The sequence below is a fragment of the Siniperca chuatsi genome, linkage group LG8 (genome assembly GCF_020085105.1).
Source record: "Siniperca chuatsi isolate FFG_IHB_CAS linkage group LG8, ASM2008510v1, whole genome shotgun sequence".
In the NCBI taxonomy this organism is placed as follows: domain Eukaryota; kingdom Metazoa; phylum Chordata; class Actinopteri; order Centrarchiformes; family Sinipercidae; genus Siniperca; species Siniperca chuatsi.
The window spans coordinates 9526306-9542115 of NC_058049.1; the positions used below are offsets into that span (position 1 = coordinate 9526306).

Sequence of the window (15810 nt, forward strand, 5' to 3'; positions counted from 1 at the left end):
GATTACTGGTACACTTGAATAAAACCAACCCATCGTTAAAGTTACCTGTGCTTTTTCTACTATGACAAGTCAAAATGTCTGCTGTGAAAAAGGCCCATTAAAACCAAGTATAGTCATGCTCCAGCAGTCTCATTTGTTTTGTTTTTTTTACCAATGGGGCTTGAGCGTCTCTCAATGCCTTAAGAGACCTGTTGACCTACTATGAGAATGTTTTATGATGATAGGAGCAATTCTGATGAACAAAAGGGAATAGGCCATATAAATTGTGATCATGTTTGTTTTAATAGAAAAAAGGAGTTACACAATTGTTATTATAAAAGCATGGAACACAATAATGACCAATGAGAATGCAGGAAAACGCAAAAGTTTTAACTGATACATGAGTAAACCTCACACAAACGAGTGAATGAAAAGCAAAGCAAACCATTTAGAAAGAACTGTCACACCCTTAAACACTTTTAAACTGCTGTTGCAGAAGAGGCTGAGGAATGTCAAACATTCCCTACTGAGTATGAACACCAGTCATCACGTTTTATATTTATAGGTATATACACACAATAAAATCTGTGGGTGACCACAACATATATATATATACACAATAAAAAGTGTGGGGAACCAAAACCTATAATTTAATCATAGGTCTAGCCCCCTCTACATCATCATTACATTATAAACAAGAACACACAGGTGTTGCAATGCTGTCATAAGAAGAGAAACAGATCTGAAAAGTATTTGGATAGAAGATCACTTATGTCCTTTTGATGATTTTTCTGACAAATATACAAGTTTTAACCGGTTTTCAAGGGCTCCAGAATCACCACAGTCAAAGATTATGTACATGGCGGTTAGATAAAATAAAATAAAATACAAGTGTGTTCTGTTACAGTAATTAACCAGTTTGGGCTGATCCACTCAATTTTGCACCACAGTTTAAGGAGCTCCAGCTTCTTTTGTAAAGAGGCTATACAAGCAGTGACGCTAAAGAAAGCCAACTGTATGGCACAATGAGTAATGATCCAAGATGGATTTTTCAGCGTTAACACTTGTTTCTGGGACTGTAAGCTCAAATAAGTTAATCACAAAATATCTGTGATTAATTACACATTGAAATTCCATGAATACAAACACCCAAATGTGGTAAAAAAAAAAATAATAATAATAATATGAATCTTATAGTAATTCCTCAAATCCAGGTTAAAATGAGACTGAACAATCAAATATAAAAATGCACGACGTAAGACTTTAACCTTCTGGTACAGTTAAACAGAAAGCAGCCATTAATAAGTTCATCTTTCTTATCCATCTGTACTAGGGAGTATTAGAAAGAGTCAAAATTGTAGCTTTTAGCTGTAGCCTCACATAAACCAAAACTAACGGTGCATTCAGGCACTCCTCGTCAACTGGTGAAGTTAATAACATTCACATTTATCACCAAGAATGGCCAGCAAAGTGGTAAATACGAGTAGAAAACTGGGGCACATTCCATAATACCCAAGTTTACAGTTTATTTCACTTCACACAACACATGATGTACAATTGGCAAACATAACTTCCATTTCTCTGCAACATATCCAAACTGATAACAAAAACAAACAGTGGTGTTTATGCCCACCTTTCATTATTTACACCTGGCACTCTTTTTCATTGGTCCAGTTAATTTGACAACTTTACCAGTGACTGATGACCATCTGGTAAATACGACATGGTCACGCAGCGTCTCCAAAACTTAAGAGTTGGCAAAGAGTGCCTGAATGCACCACTACACTACTGACTGACACACCGTGAATAAAAGGATACTGAGTGCTACACATATGATACTGGCTGTGATCAAGAAAGCCACATTTCTCAGGCCAGATTTGGACGAGCTTAAGAAATGGGACATGCCTTGTTGACCAGTTATAAGGTTATCAGTGTTAAAATGTTGACTTTCTGGATGCAGGATCAGTGTCTATACAACTATCCATCGTCACAGCAAAAGAAGGGGGTCCGTGTCTAAGAAGCAGAACATTTTATAGGCTTGTAAGCGTTTTATGTCCATATATTATGATTAGAAATTGACACATTTGGAAATTTGTTTTCCTTGCCTTGGACTGTTCTGTTAATCTGAGTATTAACAACAGAAAATTGGAGATTAATACTTGAATAAGACATTTTTTCACTGTATATTTCTCTGCGAAATTTTGCATATAAGGTTTGACCCACAAGAAATGACATCTTACATAAATGTCACCACAAAACAAATATTTCATCATTACTTAATACCCACACCACTGATTTTCCCTTCATTAAAATCGGTAGCTGTGCACATTCCATGTCTTCATGGCATTGTTTATATTCTGAGTGGGTTAGCTCACAAAGATTTGATCATCTCAGGTCTACTGCGCCTAATTCAGGTTATGTCTTAGAGGGGCCAGATGAACAATAAAACATTACTGATGCAAACAAAAAATAAATACAGTATGTTATCCTTTTTAAGTAAACAGCATGCATGCCTCAACTCTGGCAGATCTACTGGTTTCTCAAACTTCTGAAACAGTACTTAACATCTGTGTATTACTGACTGCAATCTACTACAGCTGGTCCATGTACCATGACTCAAAGCAGCGAAACTGCATTGCACTTGAATATTCAATATCCCATGCCTATATAAACAACATTCGTATAACATAATGCTCAGTGATACTAAGATGTACATTAATATTATGTTCCCATAAAGAAAATAATTGCCCTGTTTTTTGTTTTTTTTTCTAAGTCAACATCTTCTCATTGTAATACTAGTTATTTCCATAAATGTACACTCCTGTCCACTGGTATTGATATTCATGGAGAGACTCCAACAGTGCACCCCATGACCTCATACTTCTGCCCCATCACTTTGCTCAGTCTCATTTTTAAGATTTGGCACTTTGGAACCACCTCAGAGGCTCCTGTGTCAGCTACAGTGTCTGTTCTCGCTCCCTGTATGGAGGCCCGGGGCTTTGGATGATTGAGCACCACCACAGGCTGGTATGGGCCCGGCCGTTTAACCAGTTGGTCCACCTTCAGCGGCATTGGGTAAATAACTGTACAGTCAGTTAGACTGCCCATAGGTACCTGAGTCTTGTATTTGGATATTCTAAGTTTCAGTCCTTTCATGCTTTTTTTCCACACGCCTACTTGTACCCTTTTCAGAGAGACAGTCAGGAACTTTGAGGAGATGTCATGCTCACTTTTTGCCATTTGCTGTAGAGAGTCTGCAGTCCCAGATGCATCTGCATGCGCGACAATTTTAGAAACTGATTCCTCAACTGCTGAAGGTTTTGACACAGGAGTATGACTACATTTATTATTGTCTGTTGGTGTAGTGGTCTTTTTTTCCTCCTTGTGATGGGTACGGTTGTGGGTCAGTGCAGGAGGGTGCTGAATACCCTTATCATGCTCCTCTACTTTTACAGACTCACTGGTCCGCTTTGTCAACAGAAGGCTGCGGGTGAAGGATCCATCTTTTGTGGCCACCTGAGCACAGTACCCCGATGTTGGCGCCTCCTTCACCTGCTCTGTGCTGTTTGTTATCCTGGTGTGATCTCGTGTTGTACCACCAGAACTGTTACTTTTATCCATCACTATACCACGCAGGGCCATTACCAGCGGTTGAATGGGGCCTTGCACGTCCTCTGGTTGTTGACTTAGTGAAAACACGGAAGAGATAACTGGAAAACCCTCTGGCATGTCTCCCTCTCCGGCTCTCTCACTGGATCTGACTTCCTGGTTCCAAGACGAGATCTTTGAATTTGTGCGATTAAAAAGCACAGGTGTTTTGACTGGAGAGGGCTCATTTAGGATCCTGGGTACTGAAAAGGATGGATTTGCAACATTATCCTTACAAACTAAAATCGCTGGAGGTCTTGCTTGGGCAGCCGCAGCTAAGGGAACACTCAAGGAAGGAGAAGCTGATTTCAGACTTTGCTGGTTCAAGCCCACTGCCTCTTTCTTTATTTTTGAAGTGCTGTTCTTGGGGCGGATCTCCCTCGGTTCCATCTTAACAGCCACCGACACATCTCGAGGAATGCTTTTTACGTCACTTGCCCTCCTGGGTGGGATGCTCTTGGAAAGCTCTGGAATTAAAGTCTTTCTCTCATCCACTGCTCTCTGAGAAACACCTGCTCCCATGGTTTGTGAATGCAATGTGCTAGGCAACCTGTTAGTCACCCTGGTGGAGGTAACAGTGGGCAGAGCTGCATTATGGTTCACAGGTTCTCTCTCTGTAACTTTGATCCCACTATTTCCCTCTCTTACAAGATTCAGGATGCTTTTGTGAACCTTGTTTGGAATAACTGTGTGGCATTCCAAGTTTATTATTTCTTGTGATGTTCTTTTCAACCCACCTTTGTCTTTGCTTACTTGATTGTGGGGGGTTTTGGAAATACTGACTGGAACAACAGCAGGACGCTCCACATTCACCGTCTTTGTTTCACACTGTTTCCTGTTAACTGTGCACGTCCCCAAACTCACAGACTTCACAGTGTTTGGATAATTTAATGTGGATGATAGTGGCTTTCCCAGTGCAGTGTTTTGAGAGACTGTGGTCCTTGGGTCTTTTATGACAGACTCGTTTTCTTGTTGAGAGACCAGTCTCAGCTTTAGCTCCTTTGTCCCATTGACAGTTTTAACCTCAACAAGTTCAACCAAACATCCGGCAGGGATCGTTACTTCCTCTGGAAGAGAGACCGTTAGAGCCCTGTTGTGCTGAATGAGTCCATTCAAAGGGGAATAAAGTTCTGCATTACCATTTGTGGCATTTGATACATTTGTGTCCAGTGTTTTCCCCCTATGTTCATCTTTACCCAGTCTGACTGCAGCTGCGCTCGGGGTGGGTACTGTCACCCGAACAGCTGGTCGAAGTGATGATGGATCAGCAGTGGGCACACTTGTTAAGGCACTGGAGACAGGAATATGTGGCATTTTTGTCGTGCCAGGTTTAGCAGGTCCTTGACTAATGCTTTTACTGTGCAAACGCTCAATGTGCTTCACAAGGCACAGCCTCCTCATATACCCCTGTCCACAGTGAGGACATTTAAATGGATACTTTGCAGTGTGTTGATTCAGGTGAGCGTTTAACTCTGCCTCACTGAATGAGACATTGTTGCAATAAAAACAGTAAAACCTCGTCCCCATATGCTCGATCATGTGCTTCTTGAACACTGCAGCGTCTGTAGAACCAAATCCACATTTCTCACAATATGTCACGTTTGAAGTGCTTAATACACGGTCCAAAGCCAAATTTGGGTGTCCACCATTCACAGACGATGGCATGCTTTGATAGCTGACAGGCTTCATGTTGAGAGGTGAGGTCCACTGGTCAACTGGCAGTAGGTCCCACAAATTCAAAGGCTGTAATTATACAGTGGAGAAAACATCCATCTCCACCATCTCCACGGTTTATTCCTCAGAGAAGGATGATGCAACTGTGTAGTGACAAATGAGGCAGCTTCCCCCTGTGAAAAGTAGATAAGAAAAAACGCTTTAACAGTGAAGTCAGTGGATGAACCTCTCGGGGTAACGTTATATTTCTGACATTCAGACAAGGCCCATAAAGCCCCTCCCCCCCTCACAGACACAGCTCATGCAGCATTTTCTGCGCTTGAAGCCGTTTGTTAACCAGTGCACGGATTGCAGGCGTACCAAGAGACACAAACCGGTCAAGTAAACTGAATGTAGTCATCTCTATTACATTTCCCTACTGCTGTCCCGGGCTGTCTTCTTTGAACACAAGAAAAAGGCCCCATCTGACCACAACACCACAACTAGGGGTCTGCAAAGACGACGGCCCGCATTTCAACTGTTTATGTTTACAACAGAGTCAAATCTCACGCACATACCTTATAGGAGTGTTGTGTAACAGCGTTTTGATATGTTTGAATAAGTGAATAAATCCTTTCTATGGACGTGATACTAACGCTTGTCAACGCGGCCAGCACAGCCGCTTTGCTTTAGCTTGGTGTTAGCCATCTGTAGCTAGCTAAGACGATTCCGGAAAACGGTTGCTCCTGCCTTCAAATTAATAGTATAAAATAAAAATAACAACACTCTAATACGTTAGTTTGTCTTACTTTTTCGATAATACCCCCCTATATATTTTATCTGATTTCGTTTAGACATTGTGTATGCTGCAAAACAATATTATGGTGCATGTTGTTATGAGAGTGAAGTATAACTTTGAAAGTTGCGACCGGAAGTTGAATGTTTTATTTTGTTTGACAGCAGGCGAAGAGGGTGCAGCGTATCCGCTATTCTTGAAGAAAAACAACGCAAACCTCCTATATTTCCTGGAGATGTCCTCTCATTATTTACGCTAAATTCTAAATCTGCTACAAAAAACCCACGTAATGCTTTGATAGGGCATCTATGTTACTCACTTCCACCATCACGATATTAATTTTAAAACTCGTCGGTGAAGTTTTATCATCAGGTAACGTTTGTACTTGTTATAGAGACAGACAGGAGGTCGTTTCATCGCACCAGTTGGTATAAATGGGTCTGTATTACCCAGTGAAACAGGAAGTGGTTTAAAGCTTTTGTATTTCATGTGATTATGAAGTCCTGCCACAGGCCTTCACCAGCTGAGAGTTGCCACAGAGAGATAAACAACGGCACGTTGTGGATGCATCTAAAATGCCCTAAAACAAAAAAAACATGCTATTTATAAGAATCTGCAGACTGCTTCTTAATGTGTCAGTGTCACCAAGGTGAGTAATACAGTATCTTTATGACAAACACAGGGCTAGACTGGAGAGTATGCACTGTTTCATGGTGCTTTCTTGATTGCAATTTAAAGAAATTTTAATATAGAAGCATCAGCGCTCCAATGCCTTAAATTCATTTTTATATTTTATCAAATTCTTGTTGCAGAATTTGCTCTGATTTACACCTGTTATTGTAACCCTCATGCCGTAGCTCGTGAGGATCACCATGACTATTGTGAAAACAGTTTCTGGGATTTACACACCATTGTTGCAATTCATAATGACACAGCAGTGGCTTTCACTTGACCCTCCCATTCCCCGGTTAGCCGACACATACTCTGCGAGCTTCCTGGTCATGGCAATATTAATTCAGCTAACCCGGACGCAAGCCTCCTGCTGGTTTATCCTAAGAAAGCAACTTTTCTCGCCTCTTCTCAGACACGCAGTTATCCGCCGCAGCATGGCCTCAGACCCGACGGCAACAGGGACAGCCCGGTTCGACTTTCTGGTGATCGGAGGCGGGTCTGGAGGTCTGGCCGGCGCTCGGAGGGCGTCGGAGCTCGGAGCAGCCACCGCCGTGATCGAGAGTCACAGACTCGGAGGTACCTGCGTGAGTAAAAATTTAAAAAAAACCCACTGTTATCCTTCCTGACTACAGGCACTGTACTGTCGCCTCTGCAGCTTTCACACACGGTTGCCAGGTTCGCTGCGAAGCCTCCGGACTTCTTTTGTGGAAGTTATTTGTGTAGGTTACAACAAACACTGTTGGTTTGTTGAAAGTTTAAAGCATCCCAGCCGATAAGCACTCCCTTAGCCTTAACATACTGAAGCTAACATCCAATTTATAACACGGTAGAGACAAATCCTTAACATTTAAAGTAAATTGACGAGGTTAACTATGGTAAAAACTATTATCCCTCACCGATTCCTTCATTTAAAAAATTAAATACAAAATAGACATGTAGACAAAAATAGACCTGTGCTGCAATATGAGGAAGTTGCTTCATATAGCAGTAGTTTTTTATTGTTGCAAGGCTGTTGTATCCCATTATATATTGTAGGTGTTCATATTATTGTGACTTTATCAGTTGATCTAATAGAAGGGAAGTTGATAAGAAGAGATATGGCTGCAGACTTGTCCTAAACCACTGAAACTACATGCTGATGGCATAAAGGCGAGACATTTTGTCTGAGAATTTCCCAATTTTGGTAATAAATAACGAAATAAACTCATATAACATAATTTTGAACATACAAACCATGTAACAAGGGATTAAGCGATGGTTAAGTCCAACCAAACCCAATTTATGCACCTTTTTATTTGCAGAATAGGTTATTGCAATGGACTGTGTGTGTTCAGACATCTGCAATGTTAGTCTAGTAGTCTAGTCTTAGTATTTTCTTTTGAACTTAAAATGTGCTTGGATGCAATTTGATCAAATTTACACTGAACTAATTTGCTCTTTTTGAATGTTTTCCAGGTCAATGTTGGTTGTGTCCCTAAGAAGGTACAGTTTTCTTTCCATTCTTGTTGTAATAGGCCGGTTTTAACTCTGAGACATAATCATTTGTTAATATGCATTAAGTCCACTTGATGTCGAAACCAGTGCCTTTACTTTTCTTCACAGGTTATGTGGAATGCTGCAGTTCATGCTGAGTACCTCCATGATCACAATGATTACGGCTTTGATGTTGGAAATGTTCGTTTCAGTTGGGAGTAAGTAACAGTATCTGTTGCTGTCCTTTTTTTTTTTCTCCACTTTTTTGTGCAACAACAATGAGCTCTGTTGAAACCTGTTAATGGCGGTTCCTGGAACAAAGCGGTATCCATTTCACAGCACAATTTCTCTCTGTCGTGTCTTTTGTTACTTCACTTCAGCCCACTTCTCTCTCTTTGTGCACAGTATATTTCAGTCAAGGTGATTGTTTAAGATAAGCCAGTGGAAGGAGTGGCTGCCCGCAACATCGGGAAACATTTATCAGGGAACAAACACTAATGTACGATAGGGCTGGGCATTCATTTAAGGTGCACCTGTATGGGTTTATGTGTGTCCAGCTGTCTACATACATCCATATTGTGTGTACAATACAGTTAATAGTGGTATTTAATTAATTTTTATTCAGTACATTATTGAAAAATTGTTTAGAATATCCAGGAGGTGGAAACAATATCATTGAAAACATGTTAAACTGAGTGCAATGTAACGACATATCTTTGTCTGCGTGAAGCTTCTGTTTCAACTTTTTTGAAACTGTCAAAAGCATTTTTGATTCAACCCTGTAGTAGGCTGTAGTTTGTGTTGTTGTGTCGGGTTGCTTTACACTGTAATGTGTGTTCGTGTTGTTTTGTCCAGTGTAGTTATTTTGTGTGTTGCAGCAGCGGGATTGGTAATCCGTTTGGACAGACAACGGGATGTAGTTTCCATAAAATGCAAAATAAAATGCAAATTCCATTGGACGACTGATTAACATCCAATATTTTCAGAATACTCAAAACAAAAATAATACGTTGTGACATGATTTGTAGTCTCTCCCAGCTCTAATATATGAAATGTGTTATTAGTTAAATATAAGAGTATAAAGAAATATTCTGTAGTACTGTAGTGTATTCTTGTGTTTATGATAATACAAGGTATTATTTACAAATGCAGGAAATGCTTTGGCTGCCCCGATAATTTTTGTCACTGAGCTCTGACAGACGGCTACAGTCTCCTGAGCCGATGGTTGCCAGTTTGAATCCCTGGATAAGGCAGGAAATTCTGGTTCGGATTGCAGCAGTTTTGCATTTTTTTAGACCACAATATGGAAGTACGGAGACACACTTAAACTTTTAATGTCAACCGTTCATCTGACCTCACCATTGAATATAAAATACATTTGTACTCCAATACAGTTATCCAGTGTAATGCCAGTGTTTGTATCTGCACATTTGGGTTTTTGTTTTTTTCTAGTGTTTTTTAGCACTTTGTTTTGACATTATATATGTGCATTTCTCATAGGTATGAATATCCCAGCACAATATTGTTTAGCACTACCCATATTTTTCCCCCCGTGCTCTGGCAGGCTCCTCATAACATGCTGGTTAACCACTAATATGCTCAGAAAAATCAAAAGTACTGCTGTGATGAATCTGTGGTCTGGAGCATTTATTAAAGTGTCTGTTCTATTTTTTTTAAATTTTGGATTTTTTCCCCCGTTTTTTTTTTTTTTTTTTTTTTTTGACTCTCCACCTTAAGAAGTGAATGACCTGCATGCATCATTTGAACATAGTTGAGTGGCAAACTTTTCTTGAGTAAATGTGGGTAGAAACAACAAACAACCTCATATCTTCTGTTTGCAGAACTCTCAAGGCCAAAAGGGATGCTTATATTAGTCACCTAAATCGCATTTATCGCAACAATCTGGACAAAGTAAGTTCATATTTATATCATCTTTATTATTTCAGTGTGTGTGTGTGTTGTTCTTCCCTACATAAAGTACATCTGTATTTACTTCAGGTTAACATAATGTCTGTAAAAATGTTTCTAAGCACTGGATTAAGCATTCTTTGACTTGTTTTGTTTGTTTATATTACTTTCGAAGGAAGAAAAATAGTAATTGCAAGGAAAATAATGACATCTGCTCCATTTCAGGCTAAAATCCAAACTATTCAAGGTCATGCCAGGTTTACAGATGACCCTGAGCCTACTGTGGAGGTCAATGGAAGAAAGTATACAGCACCTCACATCCTCATTGCCACTGGAGGGCAGCCTTCTGTTTTGAGTGATGATGAAGTTCCAGGTAAGACATACTGAACTTAGGTTTTACTTGGAAAAGGTAAATCATCTTTGTGTTTAGCACTGTTGTTTTATCCAATCTATTAACCAAGTAAGGAAACTTTTATAAAATTACAAAATTGTGCAAAATATTGTGTTAATTGATCATTTCAGGGGCAAGTCTGGGCATTACCAGTGATGGCTTTTTTGAACTTGAAACTCTGCCAAAGTAAGCGTATCATATAATCTCTTTAGTGTATGTACAATGTTTAAAGTCTGTGCCTATAATTAAAATGTTTTGTTTTCCCAACAGGCGCAGTGTGATTGTGGGTGCAGGTTATATTGCAGTGGAGATGGCAGGCATCCTTTCCACCCTGGGGTCCAAAACATCCCTCATTATTCGACAGACAGGAGTAAGAAACACATAGAATCACAACATCAACTAAATACTAAATTATGATTTTTAAAAGTGTGCAACCGTGCAGTAATGGAAATACATGTATCTCCATGTACTCTCATATTCTCTCTGTAGGTATTGAGGAACTTTGACAGCTTCATAAGCACAAATTGCACCAAAGAACTGCAAAACTCTGGTGTAGATGTGTGGAAGAATTCTCAGGTGAAGTCTGTGTGTAAAACGGACAGAGGACTGGAGGTGACGCTCATCACCAAAGACTCAGAGAAGAAGAACGACGAGGAGAAGATCAGAACCATCCAGGAAGTGGACTGCCTTCTCTGGGCCATCGGCAGGCAGCCTAACACCTCTGGACTGAACATTGGCTCGATGGTAACAGTCTGCTGTGCTCATGAAAGGTCTCATTATGATGCTTAAGCTGAAATGTGCAGAGGTAACATATAACATAACATATAACATCTAAGCTTAGTGGAAAAAATAGGCAGATGTTCGTAGACAGACGAAATAATTTAACATCTTTATTGTCCTTATTGTGGAAATTCTTTTTGCAGCTGGAAAGAGTGCAAAACACATGCAACATCCATCAATAAAATAGTACTAGTGCATTTAAGACAGTTGACGTATCACCACTGTCTGTCTGAAAAGGGAATTAATTAGTGTTTGGCTCTGTGCTTGTGTCACCTGCATCCTGGCTGCTTAACTGTCCTCTGGGTTTGTTTTCTTTACACACAGCAGCATAACAAAATGTAGCTTTGTGAAAGAACAAACATCCAATAACACACTATTGGATGAAAGGTTTCATAATTCAACACCTTTTTATACAGTATAAAAAAGAGCCCAAAATTAACTAAGCATGGGATCATCTTAAGTCAATGATTAGGGATAATCTGGGAACAAGACTAGACCACTGTCACATAACAGTCTTTGTTAGTTTGTTAGAGGTGAAGAGTGAAATGCTGGCGCATGTACAGTGCTTGTTAGCTCAGGGTTATCAGGCTAATTAATAACAGATTAAAGGGGCAGTTAAGTACTCTTCTATTTAAGGTACTTCAACGTAGTTTGGGGAAGTGGGCCATCAGATTATCCATTGAAAGGAAATTAAGTTTAATAGATGTTTGTACCTAATTAATACCACATTCTGGCCTCTCTTTTTATTGTCTAACCTGTAATATGAAGGAGAATGTGAGTGAGACATCAAAGCAGCAGTTAAACACTCGGGGAACCACTAACTTGTATTTAGAAAGCGTCACACTAAAGTGAAGGAAAAGTGATGCGATCTGTCGATGACATTTTCCAGCTAACCCTCCTAGTGGTATTGACGCCCTGCTCTGTGTGTTCTGGTTTACATTTAAGGCTCCACAGTAGGATGAGTCATTGCTGTTTCTTGCTGTAGACACAAAAAAAAACTTTTCTGCTCAGTTGCTCACTCCTTATTTAAAGTTTCTGTTCCAAGTGTTCACTGTAAGCAGCTTGGGATTAGTAAGGGAGAGAACAGAAATGGCCGAAACATACAGTATCTTTCCTCATAATCATCGTGCATCCCAGCAGAGCTTTAAAGCTTATCAAAGTACTTCAAATGTTTCTAGCGAAATAAGGGAAACACTCAAGTGCTAAAATGTGACGTTTTAGCTCATTGATAATAACTATCTTCTCTCTGTTTGCAGCGTGTGGATACAGATGAAAGAGGCCATATCATTGTGGATGAGTTTCAGAACACCAGCCGACCAGGGATCTATGCTGTAGGGGACGTTTGTGGCAAAGCTCTTCTCACACCTGGTAGGAAGTTGCACTAATAATCATTTTATGGATGTTGCTTAAAAACTATATAGTCATGTTTACATTCGAGTTAGGCCAGTATGGGTGCTTGAAGGCTTGAAGTTTTCTAGATTTCTAGGCTTCAGATTGATAAAAATATGTCATTTTCCTGCACAATTCTCTGGTGCAGCCCCCATGTAGTGACAACCATCTATTATACATGATCTCTGTAGTTACAGTTTACAACAGCCAAATAAGATATTTGCTGTTTTATAGCTAAGAAATAATATTTCACAAACGTGTTTGTCTCACAATAAAGCTGTTCTTTATACTACAAGTTTTGACCTCTTCAGACTTTTTCCATTCTCCATGCACCGTAGGAAAGTAGGTGAAGTTATGCCAGAAATCCCAACTCTGCTTCTACGTTACGAAACATTGCAACAGTAGTGTTGCTTTGAACTTGTTTTTCTGGTGTTAGTGTGTTGCCTTTTAGTAGGCACCTGAAATGTTTTCTTAGGACATTTGCTGTTATTCAGAGTTCTGATTTTGTGTTGTATGTCGGGGCAGTTGCCATTGCTGCAGGCAGAAAGCTGGCACACAGACTGTTTGAGGGCAAGAAGGACTCCAAGTTGGACTACTCTACTATCCCGACAGTGGTGTTCAGCCACCCACCCATCGGAACGGTGGGCCTCACAGAAGGTGAATAGTAGTTTCATAATCAAAGTTAAACTTCCCCATGATTGAAATTGCCTGTATGTCCTTGTGTTGTAGATTTTGAAGAATTAAAAATTACGACATTTTCCAACATCCTTTGTTGTACCCTGTGAAGTTGGTGATTTATACTTCTTACTTCTTACTCTGCATGAAAGTGTCAGCTAATGTAAATACTATATTAATCCCAGTTATATTCAGTAGGACAAGAATTCAGATTCTTAACCTTTGTGTTTGTCACAGAGGAGGCCATTAAATCTAGAGGAAAGGAGAACGTGAAGATCTACAAGACTTCTTTCACTCCGATGTATCACGCCATCACGAGCAGGAAGAGTCAGTGCATCATGAAGCTGGTGTGTGTGGGCAAGGAGGAGAAGGTAGGAGTCATCTGTTCTCCAGATTACAGCTATTTACAGTCTGTGAACAAATATTATCAACACTTTATAGATCAGAAATCTTTTTTTTTTTAACTTTGTTAAAAAATTTGTATTTAAGTCATTTCAATTATTGTAACGTTAATTATTAATTAATTACTGTCATAGTTTCTTAAGGTGCACATCTCTAATTGGTCTGTAAGATTATGAAAATCTGAAAACCTGCTTAAAAACTTTAGATGTCGTACTTAAATTTAATTAAAGGATAAATCCTCTCTAAACCCTTTTTTAAAAAGAAAAAACACCTTCATTAAAAAAATCTGATTCCATGCACTCAAGTGGATGGCAATAATAAAAGGCCTTTAACAAATACGGGCTAATGCATTATGAAAATAATAACACCTACTTGTTTGGCACACGTGCTTCATCTGTGACGCAATGAACCCAATATTAATGTGTGGAGTTAGACTAATACTAATTAGTCTAATTCCACACAGCTGTATTAAAGTGAACCCAGTGCAAGCACACATTAGACTCTGTAAACCAAATCCTGCTGAAAAAATAAATGCAGATAACAGGTGTTAATAAATTTAAGTTTTGGGGCTCAGTTTTTGTTTGGTATGCTTTTCCTAAGCAGCCAGGCGTAAACAAGATGAGTCTGAGTTAGAAATATGACATCAGCAGAAAATCTCTAAACCAAAATGCAGAAGCTTCTGTGTAGATGCACCATTTCCCACCATTATTGTAATCAGCACTCATGCAGAGAAAAATCCATCTATCATGGTCGACACACAAAGAAAACCTTGACAGGTCCAGAATGCAATTTATCCACAGAATGCATCACATTTTGAATATGTGTCTCTTGCCTTTTCTTAACCGGGATTATCTTTCCTGCTCTTACTAAGTCGAAATCACAGTCGTTTTCTTCACCTGTACATGCTGCATAAGCCAAAGCTGACGTCAACATGTTCATACCCAATCTCTGCAGGTTCTTGAAAGTCATTCTGGTAAATGTAGGAAGTCAGCTTACTGAAGTAGAAGTAGATGAGGCAGGTTCAGGAGAAGTGTTCACACCAAAAATTAACTTTGCAACACTCCAATACAAAACCTTTTATGTGTTTTGACAGTGTCCTTATTTTCGACTCTTGTAAACACTAACAGCTGCAGTGAATTTCAAAGACTGAATTGTCTCTCCCCAGGTGGTGGGCCTGCACATGCAGGGCCTGGGCTGTGATGAGATGCTGCAGGGCTTCTCCGTGGCAATCAAAATGGGTGCCACCAAAGCAGACTTTGACAAGACTGTCGCCATTCACCCCACCTCATCTGAGGAGTTTGTCACGATGCGTTAATGCAAACACTAACTCCCCCCTTGCTTCCCTATACGACCAGCATACCAGGACAGAGTCACTCCTCTGTACTGCCTTCACATCAGCTTGACGACTTGCTTTCTAAAACTACATACTTCCATTTCCTCTCATTTAAGTGACCTTACTGGTGCGCAGTGTTTAATTTTTTCTAATTTTTACCTAAATGGACCAAGACCGGGTTATGGCCTTCTTAAACTGTACTGTGGGTCTTGATTATTGATTGATTGAATATTGCAGATTCCATTTTATTGATTGTGAAATGGAAGTGATGGATCTGCAGGTATTGTTGTCAAGTGATTGCATGGGAAGTCAAACGACCTCTCTCCTAGTGTATGTGTTCGATATGTCAGTCATTTGTCAGATGAATATTACAAACACTGCTGCTCCTTAAGGCACCTATTTACTACCAATGCAAGGTCATAACATATTTACTGTACTGTTCTAAAGATTCAATAAACCTGTTTTTTCTTAAGTGTTGTGATTCCTATCTCTTCATTCTGTGACTAAGCCTTTTGTTTTTTTATGTGTTGAAACACTCTTCCCCACTAGTGCCCTTCCCTGTCTTTGTTTACAATTGTGTTGGGCAATGAATGGAGTACTTCTCATATTTGGACAAAGGGAGCTGTATTCTTGCTCATACCTACAGTAAGAGATTATCTTCTGTCCGGTAAAAATGTGTGATAACGTTGCATTTAAGACAACTCTTGACTG

The 15810-nt window shown here is 39.7% G+C and overlaps 2 protein-coding genes across 5 annotated transcripts; one reads left to right on the top strand and one right to left on the bottom strand.

Annotated features, from left to right (window-relative positions):
• Positions 1-259: 259 nt before the first annotated feature.
• On the bottom strand, positions 260-6019 carry LOC122880122. The gene is made up of 2 exons (XM_044204923.1): positions 5859-6019; positions 260-5474 (listed from the first exon to the last, which is right to left on the bottom strand). The coding sequence occupies exon 2, from the start codon at positions 5314-5316 to the stop codon at positions 2821-2823; it is 2496 nt and encodes an 831-aa protein (XP_044060858.1). The 5' UTR covers positions 5317-5474; positions 5859-6019; the 3' UTR covers positions 260-2820.
• A 247-nt stretch (positions 6020-6266) lies between these two features.
• Positions 6267-15571, top strand: gsr (glutathione reductase). 4 transcript variants are annotated; one of them, XM_044204921.1, is made up of 13 exons: positions 6267-6448; positions 7161-7332; positions 8204-8230; positions 8351-8439; positions 10063-10132; positions 10355-10502; positions 10652-10706; positions 10791-10890; positions 11010-11264; positions 12557-12668; positions 13215-13346; positions 13602-13735; positions 14932-15571. In XM_044204921.1, the coding sequence occupies exons 2-13, from the start codon at positions 7183-7185 to the stop codon at positions 15079-15081; spliced, it is 1422 nt and encodes a 473-aa protein (XP_044060856.1). In that variant the 5' UTR covers positions 6267-6448; positions 7161-7182; the 3' UTR covers positions 15082-15571. The 4 variants fall into 4 exon arrangements, with proteins under 4 accessions (XP_044060856.1, XP_044060855.1, XP_044060854.1 ...); XM_044204920.1 differs by lacking the exon at positions 6267-6448 and adding an exon at positions 6465-6725; XM_044204919.1 differs by lacking the exon at positions 6267-6448 and having other exon boundaries at positions 6802-7332.
• The last annotated feature ends 239 nt before the right edge of the window (positions 15572-15810 follow it).

What these genes read in the sequence shown, in the direction of transcription:
- gsr (XM_044204919.1), top strand. Translation starts at nt 6,949, where the DNA reads ATGACTATTGTGAAAACAGTTTCTGGGATTTACACACCATTGTTGCAA. An exon ending in TTGGTTGTGTCCCTAAGAAG is followed by an intron (nt 8,231 to 8,350) that starts GTACAGTTTTCT and finishes TTTTCTTCACAG; the next exon opens with GTTATGTGGAATGCTGCAGT. An exon ending in GAGTGATGATGAAGTTCCAG is followed by an intron (nt 10,503 to 10,651) that starts GTAAGACATACT and finishes TGATCATTTCAG; the next exon opens with GGGCAAGTCTGGGCATTACC.
- LOC122880122 (XM_044204923.1), bottom strand. Translation starts at nt 5,316, where the DNA reads ATGAAGCCTGTCAGCTATCAAAGCATGCCATCGTCTGTGAATGGTGGA.